Genomic DNA, 17,662 nt, shown 5'->3' with positions numbered 1-17,662 from the left:
GGCTGGTGTGATGTTAGCGATGCCGAACAGCACATACAGGCAGCGCAGCCAGGAGGGCTGGAGGTTCACTATAAGGATGTTGTGCTTTACACAACAGAGGTTTCCAGCTGTGCTCTGTGTTGTGCTGCTGATCGTGAACCGCGGGAGGTTGTTCACAAAGCCTTTGCAGCTCCCCAGCCCCAGCGCTGCTGCCGGTGTGCACGATGTACTCAGAGAGCTCCTTGTGACCCAGAGGTACCCACAGAGCTCCTTGTGACCCAAAGGTACCTACAGAGCTCCTTGTGACCCAGAGGTACCTACAGAGCTCCTTGTGACCCAGAGGTACCTAGAGAGCTCCTTGTGACCCAGAGGTACCTACAGAGCTCCTTGTGACCCAAAGGTACCCACAGAGCTCCTTGTGACCCAGAGGTACCCACAGAGCTCCTTGTGACCCAGAGGTACCCACAGAGCTCCTTGTGACCCAGATGTTCCTACGCTGTTCCTGGCCTTCGCTGCTGCCGGACAGTGGCAGGTAAGTCACTTTGGGTAACTGAAGCGAGAGGTGAGGGACGTCAAAATCAGATGCTCCCCAGTCTGCAAGGGCTGCAGGACGCTCAGCGGCTGAGCAGCCACAGGTGCCTCCATCTGCTGCCATCCTCCACTCCCCTCCCTCGGCTCACAGATTCTCACGAATCTCAGAGCAAGCCTAAAACTGATTTTCATGCAGAACTGGCAGGAAAACCCTGATGTTAACAACCATTATTCTGATGTGGGTTTTTTTAATGATATACAGTAAAGCAGGGGGGCATTAAACCTCACAGCAAGCCTCACAAATAGTGCTCTCCTCTACAGGAACAGTTCCCACCGCAGGGATCGCCATGAGTTTATATGTTGAATTAATAATGAGAATATTAAACTGCTTGTGAATACTTCACCTGTTAATAACTTCCCCATTATTTTACTGTGCAATTAATTCCTACAAGGCATTTCCCATTGCTGGGAAGTCTTCCAGCAGAAACCCATCCATCGTGGCCGAGCTGGCGGGGAAGGTGCTGTGAGGCGCGTGGGGATGCCCTCTGCCCCGGAGACACAGAAACCAGCAACAACGGGGAGCATCCCTCAGCCTGCCCACCCAAACTCCCCGAGCCTCGGGTGGAAAAACACCTGGAGATAGCTGAGAAATGCTGAATCTGTGGAGGAAAAGCAGAGAGCAAGGAGGTCGCTATGGCAGGCAGGGCCTGGGGAAGCCCAGCTGTCTGCTCCTGTTCGCAGTACGGCTCCCACAAAGCGTCCAAGTGCTCCTGTTTAGCAGCCTGCCCACTTGAGCAGGACTGACTTCGCAGACGATCCTTCTGCCAGCCCCGATTCATCCCAGCTAACTTTAGACCCTTCGCTGGGGCCCCGAAAATAGGAGTCCACCCACCACGGGGCTGCTGTCATCAATGGAGGAGAGGGGAGGGTGGGCGGAAGGTTTGAGTCCTCTGCCTGAATCATCCCTGGAAATAGCTCATCGTTCTCCATTAACCAAAGAGGAGCTGGCAGGTGATTCGGGGCCTTAATTAGATCTCTGGAAATACCTAACAAGATGGAGGTGGAAGGAATTTGTGCCGCATCCCGCAGCACTGAACGCAGGGCTCCCAGCGCCTGCTGTCCTCGCGGGGACGGGGCTGCAAAGGGAAAGCTGCGCTGTGCCTCGCTCCGCACAGCGAACGCTGTGCTGGGGCAGCAATTAAAACATGGGCAGAGTTCAGATCTGTGAGGAAAAGAGCTAATCATTTTTAAAGGTGTTTATCTGAGAAGTAATGGGATTTCTCCAAACAAGTTGTTCTGATTGATCAAATTTGGTTTGCGTTTAACGAGGAGGCTCTTGGGCCAAACTCTGCCAGCTGCTCCAGCGGGACCTCGCTCACATCTGCCCAGAGATGCAGGGGATCCCCAGTGGGGGTTCCTGCCGGGGGGAGCTTTTTGCTGCTGATACCACCCTCAAATTAAAGGGGACTGAACTGCACATTTCTTCTTGCCAGTAACCAGATCCTTGATCCAAAAAGTCCCTTGCACACCAGGTAAGGAGCTTGTCTCTACTGGGAATAGTTTTGTTATCCCACTTCAAATTAAACTAATTCTGTGCTGGTGTAAGCGAGGCTCTGGCCATCCCTCGGCTCAGCGCAGGCCACAGCTCCCCAGCCTTGCCCAGCCCTTCAGCTGCTGCCCGGAGGGACCTGAGCCCAGGCAGAGCGCCCAGCTGCAAGCGCTCAGCAGGGAACTGCCAGCTGCGCAGGGGTTCCGGATGGGCTCCGCGCGGTTCGGCAGCCTCAGCGCTCCGCCAGGCAGCAGAGTGCTCATCACGCGCCGAGGTCTGCAGAACAGCCTCCATTTGTGCATCTGATAACGGTAAAATGGGAAGATGATGCGGTGCCTTAACGTTATTTGCACCGTCTCTTAGGCACCTGCTGTGAGCCGCTGCCTCTCTTGGATTTTTCATTTCCCTTGTTCAAAATTCAAGGGAGATTACAGATACGTACCTTGCTTATTATCTTTTTTGGAAGCAGGAGAGAAAGTTTATTAAGTCAACGCTATTTCTCTGCTTCTGCCCAGTAATGGTTCAGCCATTCCAGATGCAGAGCTCGATAAACATGAGCACAGGTCTATTCTGAACTACCCCATGGCTCGCCAGTCCTGTGTGGAGTATCCCCTGGAGGCACAGGCAATCTAAACCAGCCCCAGATCTCTTCCGCACGCCAGTCGTTCTGAATGCGCACCCTGTGGGCATTGTGAGGGTTCCCAGCCCCTGCGGTGCGTGTGGTAAGGCAGCATTGCGGCAGGCCCGCTCCCGCATTAATACCTTAAATACACGTGGTACCGCAGAAGCAGGGTTTAATAACGGGAAGAGAAGAGCTGGACTAAAGCGAGTATGAGCCTGAATTCACTCAGCAGAGCTGCAGTCAGCAGAGGAGGCGAAGCAGGCACCCTTCTTGCCAGGTGCAAAGAAACCTCATCTAGAAAAAACAGGTTATCTTTCTTAATAACAAAGCTTTTAAAGTTTATATACAAACACTGGTCAGTGAAACCAGAATTTGCGTCCCTGTTTTGTTCACCTTCTGTCTGCTTACCGTCTTCCTAGGCTGCATAGCTGATGTGATTGTTTTAAACTGTTTTGAACAACCTTTCTAACCACTCCGAAAATTACTCTGCATAACAGAGAGAAAATGAAGAATTCAGACACAGTGCTGCTAAGGAAGCAGAACTGAAAAATACCTCTGCTGATGACGAGTCTCTCGGGAAGAACATCTGCTAAATACACACAATCCTGAGTAATCCCATAGTACCACATAGCATAAGCACTCCTTCTCGCTAAAGAGAAAACACGAAGCAAACAACACAAGCTCGACGCCCGGAGATCTTTGAAGCCCGGGCGTGTTTCAGTGACTGATGGCGGGATGCAGACACACAGACTGCAGCCCCGACTGACAGCAGGACAGACACCCAGACTGCAGCCCCGACTGACAGCAGGACAGACACCCAGACTGCAGCCCCGACTGACAGCAGGACAGACACCCAGACTGCAGCCCTGGCTGACAGAAGGACACAGACGCAGCCTGCAGCCCGCAGTCCCTGCAGTCCCCCTGTCTCAGGCTGTGGATCTGCTGTTTCTCAGCAGTCCGTCCCTCACACAGAGCCCTGGTAACTGGTGAAACCAAACCCAAGGTGAGACCAAACCCAGCTCACGGGGGATACCAACAAATAACCCACGTGAAAGAAATACCTTGTCCCTGGAGGCATTGGGGAGTGCTGGAGGAGCCCGAGCGGCCACGTACCTGTGTGAGAGGATGGTGGGGGGCAGCTGGCGGTGGTCCCCGGCCAGCACGCAGCGGGGGGCGCGCAGCAGCGGCACCCAGCAGCTGGCCTCCAGCGCCTGCGCGCACTCGTCCAGCACCGCCAGCCCGAAGTGCTGCTCGGGGAGCAGCCTCAGCGGCCCGTCCGGGGAGGCACCTGCGGGAGAAGCGCACAGCTCAGGGCAGCGCACAGCACCCACGGCCTGCGCCCACAACACACCGCATAGCTTTAACTGTGGCTGAAGGAGGCAGGTAAAAGATGTCTCCCTGCCGAGATTTAGAAATCAATCTCTGCAGTCCATCCCAAGTACACATACATTTATCTGCATATGCAGAATTGTTTTTGCCAACTTCTGTCTGTCTTTTTTTTTTTACCCCTGGCATCTGGGCCCAAAAGCTTCCAAGTCTCTTTAAAAACAAGAGCGAAACCCAGATGCCAAACAGAACAATATGGTCCGATGCCTCACCCGGAGCAGGAGCAGAGCAAGCGCACTAATGAACACCCACTTTCCTTCTGCCCTCCAACGCAAACAAAACCCTCCAACCAAAGCCGAATTCTGAGCTTCGCCTCGCCTGACACACCGAGGGACACGCCAAGAGGGAAAGAGCCGCTGAGAGCCCAGTCCTCGGAGCCCGGCTGCGCCGCCCTGTCCTTCTGCGCCACAAAAGGCAAAGGGAAAGCCCCGGAGATTGTAACCAGCCAGCCATGGCAAGGGCTGTTTTGTTAAACCAGACATCCATTTGTAGTGTCAGCCAAACAGCCCTTACACAGGTCCTGCTGCAATCCAGACACGAACCGATATCGATCCACACATTGGTCAGAACTGTGAATTTCAGAGGCATTAAAAATACCACTGCAATTCATCAGAAAAAGAGATGCAGCAGGAGGAGAGGAGGATTAGGAAGCCAGCATGCCAGACAAGGAGATTTTATTCACGGCGTTTGCAGAAATGCTCTTTCAAAAGCTCCTGCGCTGTTGCTGTGTAGCTCTGCAGGCGGCTCTGATGGGGGCGATTCTGCTTCGCTGCTGCAAACCCTGCTGCCTCTCCCGCTTTGCGTCAGGTCAGATGTCACAGTTTGTCAACCGAGACACCCTGTTTTCCTTTCAAACATTTTTTCCAGCCTATACGAAACACCTTCGCTAACAAGGGGCATAGAGCTTGAACGTGACTTTTGCCATTTTGCGCTGCTGAAGGTGGAAGGAACAGAACGAAGTGGAAAGGCTCTATCTAAAACAACCTGTACCAATGTGGGTGCAGCTGGTGCTCTTCCCTTCCAGCCCTGGAGCTCGGCTTGAGCTTTATCGAACTGCCATTAGCTAAAGGTCACTGGTGTCCCTGTGCGCTGCCAGGATTAAATCCTCTCTCGGCTGACCCTAGCAACAGAGCAACAGAGCAACAGAGCAACAGAGCAACAGAGCAACAGAGCAACAGAGCGCGCCGGCCTGCAGGAACAACAGCTCCATCAAACTGTGATTTCAGACAATACCGAGATTGCTGAGCTGAGGAGAACACCAAATCCACGGTCCTGGTTTGTCCACCACCACCACAAGCCCCAGAGTCCCAGGCAAAATCACATCTGCTCAACACCACGGGCAGCACAAACCACCAGTTCTACTGGAAAAGGAAACCTCCCCGTTCTTTGAGGGAAACTTAAAAGAAATGAGAGGCCAATTCCCAGCAAATAATGCACTGGAAGGATTTATATTTACCTTTCACACCAGTGACTTGTGAATGCCCCGTGAGGTTCTTTTTTATGACCTAAAACTATTGATGTTTCCCTTCAGAAAATAATCCCTGAGCAACCAAATCTGAAGATTACAAGTTGGCCCTGGGGAATTACACATCTGATCTAAAAATGCACTTTAGCACGTGTTAAGCTTTGAGCACCCGTGTTGCCCTTCCACGGCAGGGGTATCGCTTCCTACGTGCAGGATGCTGACGGCGAGCACAGGGCCCCCAGGTGAGCCCCGGCAGGTGAGGGGAAGCGCTGCAGAGCAGGGGAGGATCGCGCACCTGTGTTCGTGGCGAGGACAACGCTGGCGTGGGTCAGGGCTGCGGCCATCGCTGCGTCCTCCCGCTCCTTCAGCTCCTTCCTCAGCACCTTAATCTCACTCAGGAAATGGCTCCGCTCCCCCTTGTCTTGAGCCTTTTTGGTTTTTGCCTATAAAACAGAAATACTGAGGTACAACAAACTGTTTCCAGGCCTAGGGACATGTTCAGCTTCTCAGACAGCCCCAGACCCTGGACACAGCATGGCTTCTCAATATCACCATGAGCCACTGGCTCACCACGATCAGCCCCACAAAACCTTGGTGCCTTTTCCCTCTCCGTGCCAGAAAGGCCCTTCCACAAGCCACGCTGCTTGAAGCACAAAGAGCATTTCTGTCTATGCAAAGATGAACCGCACCAACACAACGGCCAAGTCTATGCGCCAGTCGAAGCGTCTGGGCACAAAGCAGCGAGTGATGGATAATTACACTATATACAATTATAACGGTGATGAGGCGTAATGGGAAGCGGGGTGTTGTGCCGTTGCTGGGTGAGGAAGCAGGACTCCCCGTGTCACTCTGCTCCACGGCTCAGGGGACACGGGGGCCCTCTGGCTCCACCTGCCCTTGCAGCAGCAGGGTCCCCGAGTTCACCGCGCCGTGTCCAGCCACACAGCAGCTTTGTGGTTTTAAAAGGGCGTCTCTGAGTTGCTGTAAATGATTCAGAGCAATATCTAGACACGCTCATGCCTTATTTTAGCAACGCCTATTGAACGTATCTAACACATCACATCATCAGCACTGGTTATCAGCACTTCCCCAGCTACAGCCCAGCAGCTACAAGACAAGAGCCAAGCTATTGTCACTGCGAGTCACCTTGAGAGGGAAACTTGGATTATTTCTTTGGAGGTAAGGCTGATGGCTTGAGAAGGCTGGAAAGGCTGCAGACAGCAGCTTTTGTAAACAGCCAGAACAGTAAGAGCTGCTGGTTCCTATGATCATCCTCTCTATGGATTCTCCAGCGTCTAACGTGGCTCAGCTCATGTTTTCCCCAGGAAGGACATTCATGTGTCTCACTCCTCTACTCAGCTACCTGTTGTGGTTAAACTTGTAGGTATTTAACACCTGTGACACCTCTACGTGTCTGTCAAGGGCAGTCAAAGCTGGCTGATGGGCTCAGGAGCGACAGGGGAGAGATCGCAGACAGATATGCAGGTAACATGATCGCACAGGTGTCTTTCCCTTAGCTCGATGTGAAAGGACAGGGTGGGTGCCAGCCCTGACATTCACGGAGCTGACGGGACAAAGCGGATTAGCATCGACTTCCTCTCTGCTACAACCAGAGGAAGACAAGTGGGTAAAACTGCCAGTGCCAGTAGGGCCGAGTTTCATGTCTGTCCTGCAAAGAAGACCTAGTCAATAAATTAACAGCAGCAGCTGTTCTCTGGTGCTGGCTGTTGACATCCAGATCCAAACACCCGACTGACTCAGCTCTGAGGGCAGCGGAGGGCACAGGGAGCCCAGCCCAGAGGTGACACCGCACTGCCACTTGTCCCCAAGGATGGTGCTTGACACCCTGTAAGCCTGGGTGCCACTAGTTCCTCGTTAGGGCTCTAATTGTCCTGACCTGCCTGGTTCGGGCCCCCGCCCACCCACCCATTGGTCTGGGAGCTGCATTTAAGGCCAGGCCTTGCTCCTGCAGGGTTTGGGACCTGGGTTTAGTGCAGTCCCTCAGCTGTCTGCCTTGTCACTGTGACCTGTCTGGGGACCGGGATGGACCCTGCTCTGCACCACCCTTCTTTATCAGGTACTTTGGGCGCTGGAGCCTGAGCAGGTGAGGGATGGAGACACAAAGGGGTAGAAAATGTGCAAAGAGAATGTGGGTTTTCATTTGCATTATTAGTTCTGCTGTGGCTGGGGGTAGTGCTGAAGGAGAGGGGTGAGAAGAGTCAAAATGTGGAGCAGACAAAGGAAGAAATTGTTATGGGGGCAAAAAGGGGACATTGCAGGGGAGAAACTGAGGCAGGATGAGGGAAAGGTGGGCCAGGACCTGTCAGTTCTGAAGGCTCTGATTTCTCCCAAATTTCTCTTCTACTATGGGAAATCAGTGGTGGAAAAAACCTCCTCTCAAAGAGAGGAATGTTTGTGGAGCTGAAAACCATGTTTGGTCTGTGTCTTTTAAAAATGGGCAGGACAATGGACTTGGCCAATCCATGCAGGGGTGTGAAGATGCCCTCCTGCACCGCTGATGGAGACAGGAGCTCTCTCGAGCTGGATATGGCTGCAAACTGGCTGCTGGACAATGTGCCCCCAGAATGGGCAGGGAAAAAGAATCTAATTAGTGCCAAAACCTACCATCTCAAGTAAAAGAGCTGCTCTGTAAATCAAATTGAGGAAAATTAGGTTGTGAAAGAGAAAATTAAGGATGCATTTCTACAGTGTGCTCTGCTTTCTGCTTGAGGTGCCTGAGAGTGGGAGGGAGTGTCAGGACAGCCAGACTTCTCGTTAGGAAGTGAATTAATGATGTGAATGTTGCTCTCTGGTGAAGCTGATTGCATGAACAATGCCAGACAGGTTATCTGGAGAGCAGGGCACTGCAGCACCTCCCCACGCAGCAGTCACGATGAGGAATTCGGCAAGCAGGGGTTCTGCTGGTGGCGGGTCACCGCAGCAGTTCTCTGTGAGATGCCTTCTCCCTTTCTAGAACCGCCGGGCTTGCACCACAGCTCCTTCCCTCCAAGGCCACTTAAATGTCTCCCAGAGTAAATGGCACGAATCCAGGCCACACACATCTCCGGCCATCACCAGTAGTCCCTGCGCTAAGCTGGTTTTCCTTTCCTCTCCCCTGAAGTGGCCTTTCTGCTCCTGACCCACCACAGAGAGGCTCACGCCCACCAATATTCCACCCCGTTTGTACGCAGTCGGATCTGGATCAGGAACATCCCTGTGGTGCCCTGGACCCACAAATGTCAGGTTGAACCTGGCTCACACCAGGACTAGTCACTGTGAGCTGCCTCTAGCCACCCATTCTGGGGCAACCCACAGCACCCGGCTGCAGTGATTGTCCTCTAAGCACCCCCAAGAAGCAGCAGAGTTGGTCATTACTTTTGGAGACAAGCAGCTTGATCTAGAGAGCTGGGAACCCCCCCGGGCACCTGGCGGGGACACGTACGACGGCCTGGTCGATGTCCTTCCTGATGTCCGCCACGATGCGCGCGCTGTCGCCGCGGGCCAGCACGGCGTCCAGGCAGTGCCGCTGGATGTGCGGCAGCAGGCGCGCGGGGTGGCCCAGCCGCAGCACGCGCGCCCCCTGCCCCGCCAGCCGCTCCACCAGGTTGTCCACGGCCACGTTGGAGGGGGCACAACACAGGACCTGCACGGGGAGAAAGCCAGGGCTCGGTACTGCCACACACAGCAAAACGCTGGAGAAACCGTGTCCGAGCAGGAAGACAGAGAGCAAGAACAAACTTATCTATGGGGAACGAACCTCTGACATCTCCGCAGCCTCCAGACACCAAAGGCAACTCTCGCCTTGCTCTGAAGCATGAGTGCTGTTATGCCAAGGATGCTGCAGCCCTAGAACTGCACACAGACCTCCGACTCCTCTGGTTTGTTCCAAATGACAGGAAACAGACTGCCTTAGCTTATTGAACTATTTGGTATACTGCTTCTTACAGAACTTGCTTAAAAACTGCTTATATAGAACTTGCTTAGCATAAATAACTAAGTTTGCTTAGGCCACAAGTTGTGAACTTAAACTTTCTGCCTAGAAGTCGGTTCAAGCTAGAGGATAAAGGAGCTTTTGATCATCAGCAGGACCTGCATCCCTAGAGATGCAGGGTCTTCTACAAACAGCAACCCTGAGCTTTGGAGCTTCTACTTGTCCCTAATTTCAGCTGATGGGGAAACTCCCTGGTCCACGCAAGCCAAGCCGGACCCTGCCGTGTAGCACAGCTGGATCTGCTCCAGCTGCTGTGGAGCCCCATGGGTTTGCAAACCAAACCAAGGTGATCCCTGCCGCTCCTGTCCCGCCACCACCACTCACCTTGAGGCCCTGCTGCACAGCTTGCAGGATGATCTCCACCAGCGTCGTGGTCTTCCCGGTGCCAGGGGGCCCGTGGATGATGGCGAGCTCCCTCTGTGCCAGCGCAAAGGACACGGCTTCCCTCTGCGAGGCGTCCAGCGAGGGGTTGAAAAACTGCAGGGGCTCTGCGGAGACAGGAGGAGATTTCACCGGGAGCTCAGCCCTGCCTGGTGCTCGCTCAGAGCCACACATCCATCCAAATGAGAGGCGCTCGGTAGCTGGCCCCGATCAGTTTGATAACGAGAGAACATTCCTGGGGAGGAAGGCACGCTGTCTATGGCCTGGGGGGCTAAAAGAGCCCCGACGGGTAAAAATGCAGCTTGTGATGCTTTCAAAATGAACCGGCTGCCCACCCTGCACCCGTGGCATCCCCCCTCTCTCCCAACCTGCTGTTCATAGGGAACAGGCGATCAGTTGTGAACACAGCCAGCCCGTTCTGGAATTTTCCAGCATTTAAAGAGGCATTTCCTTGCTGTAACAGCCATCGTGGGATGTCCTGGGTGTGGAGGGTGCTCTGGGTCTATTTTAAAGGTGAGCCAGCACACCTAGCAAGCCTTCAAGGAGGAACTAGGTGATGCTGCAAACGAATCGCTCCCATTGCAGTCAACAAGCCCAACACTGCTCTAGTGAAAAAGCAGCAGGAAAACCTCCAGCGCCTGTGAGCACAAAAGAGCAGCTCTCTGTTGTCCAACAATGACTGAAAAGGAAGGCAGGAAAAAATACGAACTGGCAAAATATAGATGATGAACACTCAAATTAGTTTGGGCTTTAATGATCAGAAAGGCAAAAAGGCAAAAGAATACGCAAACTGCATTACTGAATTGGTTTCGCTGCAGAAGACTTGAGTTCTCACGAGCTGCTTTTTTTACCTTTTTATCTAATTTAAACCCATATTTATTGTCATCCCCCATAATCCTGCTGCTAATCTCCTTGTTCGTTATGGAAGTTAATTACAGCAGAGATGATGACTCATTAGACTGAGGTTTACCGAAAATAATGTTCCCACAGAAGCTTATATAAGACAGATCTCTGGGCACCGTTCCCTGTTGGGTATCATGTGTTTTATCTCTGTCCTTGCGTTGAGCATGGTTACAAGTGTGAAGTTTCTCCCGGTTTGAGGCAGGTTAACTTGTGCAGCTCCCATGTGGCCTCTGGCACTGAGTTTTGAAGCAGCACGACCAAGTGAGGTGTCCGGGTTAAACAAATAATGGTTGTTACAAAGGTGCTTGGTGAGGAAGAATGAATCGGGACTAACGATGCCTTCTTCCCCTTACCCTGCCTCTTGCTTTGTTCGTGATTTCTGAGCTGCTGTGCTAACCACTAAGAGAGGACTGGGAAGCATCCCATGGGCTGGGGAAAAAGAAAGAATAGCTTAAAAACTGGAAGGCATTTCCCACAATGAGGAACAGCCGGGACGTAGGAGTCATTGATATTTCCTTCCTCAAGGAATGAGATCAGAAACTGGCTCTTCTTCACACGCTCGCACCCCCTCTTCCCTTTCAATCCTCTGCCAAGAGCTGCTGTGTGGGCAGGCTGGGAACATGGCTCTGCCTGGGCACGCGGTGCTGAGGAGGAGGACGGAGCCTTCACGGGGTGCTGGGGCTCCTCAACTCTTTCCATGCACCAGCTGGGCTCTGGGGATGCTCACCTGAAGAAACGCAGTTTACCCAGCCCAGCAGGGCTGGCCGAGGGCTCTGCAGAAGCACCACTTTGGAAGTGGCACAGGTGCTCCCAAGGACCAGCTCTGCCCCTGCCCTGCCCAGGGCCTCCTCGTGGCCTCTGACATGAGGTGTCACAGCACACAGGGACAAGGAGCATCTGAGACTTTTTGCAAGCGCCTTGTCATGTTCACCAGACACGTGCCACGAGGCCAAGGAAGTTTTGGTTGAGCTCCCCAGTGCTCTGCCTGGGTCACCTTCCACTGGGGACACCCCTGCTGCTCCAGTGGGCTTTTTTCCTTCCTCCTCTCTCTCTTTATGTGTTTTTTTACAGCAATGGGTATAATCAGCTCCAAGCCATGCCTCTTGTGCTCCAGGCGAGCCAGGCAGCGGCTGGGCACGGGGGTTCCCGCACCAGGCACAGGGGAGAGCCGTGTCAGTGATGTGCACAGGGCTGTACCTGCCAGAACGCACAACCTCATTTCTGCAAGAAAAGGGAATGTGTCCGTCCAGCAAGCAGAGCAATGCTGGCCTCTGCTGGCAAGCCAAGCCTCTATACATCCGCCACAAGGTGTGGGCGCAGGGGCCCTGTGTACACACACTGTGAGCAGGGAAGGGTTCACTGGGTGAGGTCTGGAAGCTCTGACTGTGTCTGGCCAGGAGCGCAGGCTGAAGGGAAGAGCCAAGCAGGGTGATTCTTAGGGCTGGGCTTCTGGGTTTTGCTTCCCAGAGAGTCTGACAAGAGCAGAAACCTGTGCAGTTCAGTTTGCCTTTTGGAAAGCTGCTCCTCCCACTCGGTACCTGTCAGGAGGCAGCAAGGTGAGGGCAGGAGATGCTCTGTGGTGGGGACCAGCCCTGTTCTCAGCTGCAGATCCCTCCCACCACTGGCGACACCTTCACAGGCTCCCCTTGGCTGCTCCATAGGTTACTTCCCACAGCCTGTCTAGTGTTTCTGTGTTATGCCAAGGATATTTATTCTGAGTTGCATTTTTTTTCCCAATAACTGACAACATCTCACAGGCCTGCTCCCCAAAACAGGCTCAGGACACTGTTCTGGTGGGAGTCTCCTGTGCCTGTTATCACGGGGATTCATCCCCCAGCAGTGAGCAGGATTTTCCTCACACGGTGAGCGAATCAGCGCAGCAGGGACGCTGCCAGTCGTCAGGAGCTGGGCAAAAGGGCACGGAATGGTTTCTGTCATTGTTACCCTCCTGCGATATCAATGTTGTTTTTAGTAACCCAGTATCGTGTGCTGGTCAGACGCCAGCAGCCACTAACGACCTCAAAACCATGTTGCCATTGGCTTTATCAGACGCCCTGTCAAGCTAATTGGTTGTCAACTGGATCTGGGCGCCCTCCTGGGATGACACAGGCTGTAATTTGGATTCTCCAGGCCTGGCGTTTGGCAACCTGCGCTCCCATGGTAACCCAGGCAGCTGTGATCGGCTCCTGAGAAGATCACAGTGCAGCACAACAAAATATAAGCAACTAAAAGCTGTTTGCCAGTTGGCCCCAAGGCTAATGTCCCTCTATTTGGCTATGCCCCAAAGAGACCCTGTGTAACCACCCTTTCAGAATACAAAAACAGATGCTTTTCCCTTTTTTCTCCAGGTTCCAAGGTTCCATGGTGGGAAACAGCCACCAGTGGAGCAGGGGATGGCGTTGGGACTCTGTTAGCTCTGCTGCTGGGTGGAGGAACGGCATCTTGTGTTGTTCGGTGTTATGGTGAGTGTTCTGTGTCTCAGTTCTGCACCGTGTGCTGCAGCCTGGGCACCTACAGCCGCATTCCTGGGGACACGAAGCCTCCCCAGACTCACTGTCCCTCTCTTGCCCTTTCAGCTCCCACCCTCGTAGCACTGGCACCTCCTGACCAGTTTCTCACCAATTCAAAATCAAGTCCCTACACGATTTACGAAAAGGCACAGTGGTATGTGAACCCACCTAAAACCCCTGAGATTCCCATGCTTGAAAAATGAGGCTTCTAATTTTTCTCCTCACATTTAAAAGTCAGATTTCTGCTGCTGCACTTATCACGTGCCGGAGCCTCTTCTGCCCTTGTGAGAACACCCTCGCACATCCAGCATTGAGCAGGTACTTGTGGTTCCTACTGACCCTCTTGCTTCTCGGTCTCCTGGTGATTTGGTTCTTCCCCCCAGTTTGTACAAAAGGTGACAAATGCTTCCCCTCTAGGTGTGGATCTCATCTGCTCTGGGCCTTCCTATGCTGTCAGCACCAGCTTTCTCTCTGGGTGGGTGTTTATAGGGTCTCTCTTCTAGCCCTGGCTTTCTGGCCTTCTGGTTGAGGTGGAGACGACACTGCACCCTGGAACGGCGCTGATGCAGATGTGTGTTTAGACAGCCAGTTTTATGAGATGTACAGAACTTATTAACTCCGAGACTCCTGACGGGCTTGTCTGGAATCAGATAATGGATGAGACAGATGCAGGGAAGCATCTCCCTAAGAAACCAGGCTCAGAGGTGCTTGGTCATGGAAGGAGGAGGAGCAGCCTGAAACACTGCGAGATTTTTCTGTCCTTCCATGCCAGAGCACGCACCTGGGAAACGCTGCGTTCTGCAGCCAGCCAACGCATCTGTGGGTTTCTGTTCTGTGTGCAGGGACACATTGCCGTGTCCTGCGGTGCGTGGGCACCCAAGGAGCTGCGTGTCCCACCACATGTGTGTCCTAGCCAGGATTCACCCAGCCAGCTGCTGGGTTCCCCCCCACTCACCTGAGACTGGCAGCTCAAGGCGCCTTGCAGGACCTACTTAAAGTCATTATTATTTAATTCCTGGCCAGTATCACTTCTCTCCAGCTGGGGAGAAAGGAGCTATAAGTTGAGAAGGTACACGGAAGGCCTTTCCACCCTGCCACAGCGTTTTGCCATTCTCAGGTGATCTGCTGCCCTCTCCTATTGCACCTGCTCTGTCTGCGGCTGAACGGTTCTATCAATCAGTGTTCTCGGTGCTGCGAGAGGTGAAATTCACCTCTGGGCTCAGCTGGACACATCTGAGCAGTTTGAAAATGAATTTTTCTTCATTAGAGAAACAGTTCTGCTACCACAGGGGAAACGCAGAGTTGAAGCTGCTACAAAAGTTAGTTCATTAAAATGTAATTCTTTTATCTAATATTAAAAATCTGACTGCCCCAAGGTCCTGAGGCAGCCAAAAGGCTGAGAGGGTTGATTTGTGCTAAACTCTGTGCTTAGAACGATGGAGATATGACTCATGCTAACATTAAGTCTCCATCCTTGGTGTGTTTGATCAGCAGAGTTGCCTGCAGGGGTGCTGAGGGGAAGGGAGAGTGGCTCTGAACCCTCTGCCTTCACTCCCTGAGTTTCACAGCCCAGCTGCTGTTTCCCCTCTGCTATGGGATGACATTCATTTGGTTTCCCCACGATTTCCGAAAGGGTAAGCTGTGTCATTTCGTCTTTCATTTTTTCAAAGACTTGCATCAAAAAATATCCAAGTGAAAGGGGTTCTACTTGTATGCAGTTTTTTGACAGCTGTTGGTAAACAAGTTGTGAGGCTTTAAGTATTTGATGAAACCAAAGCAGCCTGTGCACTCCTGCTTGGCTGAAAACAATTGGGTTGTAAAAATAAAAATACAAGTCTTCCCATGCTGTTTGAAACTGCAGTAGTTCTACAGTCACCTCATGCCCAGGGAGGCAGAGTTATTGGATTTTCAATGCAGAAGCTGAGCTGGCAGTTTCTGATCTTTGAAGTTTATTTATGGATGGGATTGGGGCAGGAAGCAAACCAGAAATGCCCCATAAACTGAAGAGTTTCAGACTCGTGAATGTGTGCAAACAGATTCCCCCTCACAAATCCTGCCTGTTTTCGGGCAGAATTCAGCTTCACTTGGTATAGTCTGAGAAAGGGAGCATTAGCCAGCTAATGATGATGATGACAAGGGCCTCAGCTGGGCAGCCCCCAAGACGGGGCTGGGAGAGGAGCACAGTGCAGGAAATGCCTGCGTGGTCATGGCCCAGGGCTCCAGCTCTTTGCCTCTGTCAGAGGTGACATCTGAAGCAATGAACATCCCTGAGCTGGGCAGGGACAGAGTGCAGAGCCCTCACCTGTGGGCAGAGAACCTCAGGCTTTGCTGATCGCTCTACAAAGCAAAGATTTCCTGCCCTTTTCCCACAGGAACTTTCCATTTATTTGCTTAAAACCTGCACAGGAGCAGCAACATTGCTGCTCTCATCAGACCATCTGACAAAGCTCTACCCCTGCAGAACTCTCAGCTGCACATACCCAGGCAGACTAAAACCAGCAGGAGGCTCAGTGCGTGTGCTTGACTCTGAAGCTTCAGGGGCTGTGACCTTAAACTGCAGAAAATTTCTCTAGAAAGAGCCTGCCATCAGTCTGGTACAAAATCGTACAAAGAAGCTTCCTTACTTGTCTCGCTGAATGCGCTTGGCTCGGCAGAAAAGAAGAGGACGTCGATGAGGTGGGAGGCCGGACCCCCGCGATACTGCTTCAGCGCGTGGAGAGCTCTGGGAAGGAGGAAACAGGCAGGTTACGCACAGCGGGAACTCCTTCGCAGATCCTGTGTGCCTCGGGGCCCTGCGACAGGAGACTGCGGGCGCAGATTAAACTCCTCAAAGCTGAAAAGCGTTACTCCACAATTCTGTCAAGTTGCTGCATCCCCCACCCTCACACATCCCTTGTGCTGGCCAGACTTCCGCTTCCCACGATTACTCCAGTGTGATGCGGTCAGACCTTGTGCCGGGCCTTTTCAGCACATTAATTCAGCAAGGAGCCATTAAATTCTCCTGCCAGGGTGCAAAAGGCTCGACACAGAATCCAGTGAGTACCAGAGGGGATATGAGACAGGACCAACAGAGCAGCTGAGCATGGGATGAGGGGTGGAGAGGAAGAGAGACAGGCAGGACCACGCCAGCCAGTGGGGGAGATAAATTCAGGCTGTTGTGATATGCAGCACAACACGTCCAATTGAGAGGTCTTGGTAGGGGTTCCTTGGCAGTCAGCAGAAAAAGAAAGGCACCCTCAAAAGGTGGGTACCTCCTTGAAGTGGAGCTGCCAGAGGAGTCACAAGAACAAGACGGGAAAGGAGAGAAACGAAGCCCAGGGAAGCAGACTCAGATCTGCCTCAGAAGAGTTTTTCCAGAATAAATGTGGCAATTTTCTACTGGCTTTTGTGCTCCTGAGGTGAGCTGCAACCCTGCAGTCCTTACTTCTTCAGCCGGTTGTAGGTGACGTCGTTGGCCAGCTTCAGCAGGCGGTACAAGCTCTCACGGTCCAGGCTCAGCACGTTGTCCCCAGAGTCCTCGAAGGCCACGGTCACTGCTCTGGAGGTGACACGTGTCACGATGCCGGTGGAGAGTGGGTCCCCACGGTCAGCTGAATCGTAAAGGCCCACGATGTCCCCTGCAAGAGAAGTTACAAGAGAGAGCGTGAGGCGGGGCAAACGTTTTGAAAAGCAGCAGTTCTGGGGAGAGCAGCCACGCAGCGCAGCCCTGGCACCGTGTTCCTGCCACGGGCAGACTGTGTCACGCCTGTACCACAGCAGAAACCTTTTCTCCCATTTTTTTGCATCGATTCCTCAGTCTTTACAAATTTTACAACACAAAGATGTCAAGAAGAAGACGTTAGCCAGCTCTTGTTTACCCGCTTTGCACTGAGAGGAACGTCACTCACCAGGCCCGAAGCTGTTGTAGGGCAGCTCAGCATCCGAGTCGCATTTTCTGGGCTGAAACGTCACGAGCAGCCGCCCGTAGAGGCCGGTTCTCTGGCTGGCAGGCTGGAGTTTGAGCAAGCAGACCCCCCTGCGCTGCAGCTCCTTCAGGGAGACGCTCTCCTGCCATGCCCTGGGAACACACACCAGCATGAACACCGTTTGCTTGGACTGAGGCTGAGATTCAAAGCTTCAGGTGACAAAAAAGATGGGGGAGAGATGGCAAAGAAGCAGGGAATGATGGCAGACACCAGCTTGTTGAACTGTTGGCTATGTGATCACTTTGCAGTGATGTAACTGGATCAGCTTCCACAGGCCTGTTTGGGGAAACGGGAGGATGTTTGTGGAGCCTGGAGCAGAGGTAACACTTGTTTCTCTGTGTTTTACCCTCTCCTGCCTGGGGGTGAAGAGGAAGGACCTG

The 17,662-nt window shown here is 52.9% G+C and overlaps 1 protein-coding gene and 1 long non-coding RNA gene across 3 annotated transcripts in view; one reads left to right on the top strand and one right to left on the bottom strand.

Annotated features, from left to right (window-relative positions):
• The window catches only part of IGHMBP2 (immunoglobulin mu DNA binding protein 2), a 28,720-nt gene that overhangs the window by 9,842 nt on the left and 1,216 nt on the right, over positions 1–17,662 (bottom strand). The window contains exons 2-8 of the mRNA XM_065065662.1: positions 17,205–17,374; positions 16,742–16,934; positions 15,942–16,039; positions 9,848–10,011; positions 8,975–9,175; positions 5,828–5,975; positions 3,795–3,969 (exon numbers count right to left, since the gene is read on the bottom strand). Coding sequence (XP_064921734.1) covers positions 3,795–3,969; positions 5,828–5,975; positions 8,975–9,175; positions 9,848–10,011; positions 15,942–16,039; positions 16,742–16,934; positions 17,205–17,374 — 1,149 coding nt within the window. The remainder of the gene's footprint in view (positions 1–3,794; positions 3,970–5,827; positions 5,976–8,974; positions 9,176–9,847; positions 10,012–15,941; positions 16,040–16,741; positions 16,935–17,204; positions 17,375–17,662) is intronic.
• LOC135579643 (uncharacterized) lies at positions 13,142–14,935 on the top strand. Of its 2 annotated transcripts, none has more exons than XR_010473195.1 (4): positions 13,142–13,269; positions 13,384–13,471; positions 13,552–13,635; positions 14,812–14,935. It is a non-coding gene; the product is annotated as an uncharacterized LOC135579643 (long non-coding RNA). The 2 variants fall into 2 exon arrangements; XR_010473196.1 differs by lacking the exon at positions 14,812–14,935 and adding an exon at positions 13,735–13,916.

The sequence above is a fragment of the Columba livia genome, chromosome 5, assembly GCF_036013475.1.
Source record: "Columba livia isolate bColLiv1 breed racing homer chromosome 5, bColLiv1.pat.W.v2, whole genome shotgun sequence".
NCBI classification, from domain to species: Eukaryota; Metazoa; Chordata; class Aves; order Columbiformes; family Columbidae; genus Columba; species Columba livia.
This window is presented reverse-complemented; position numbering and strand designations above follow the sequence as displayed.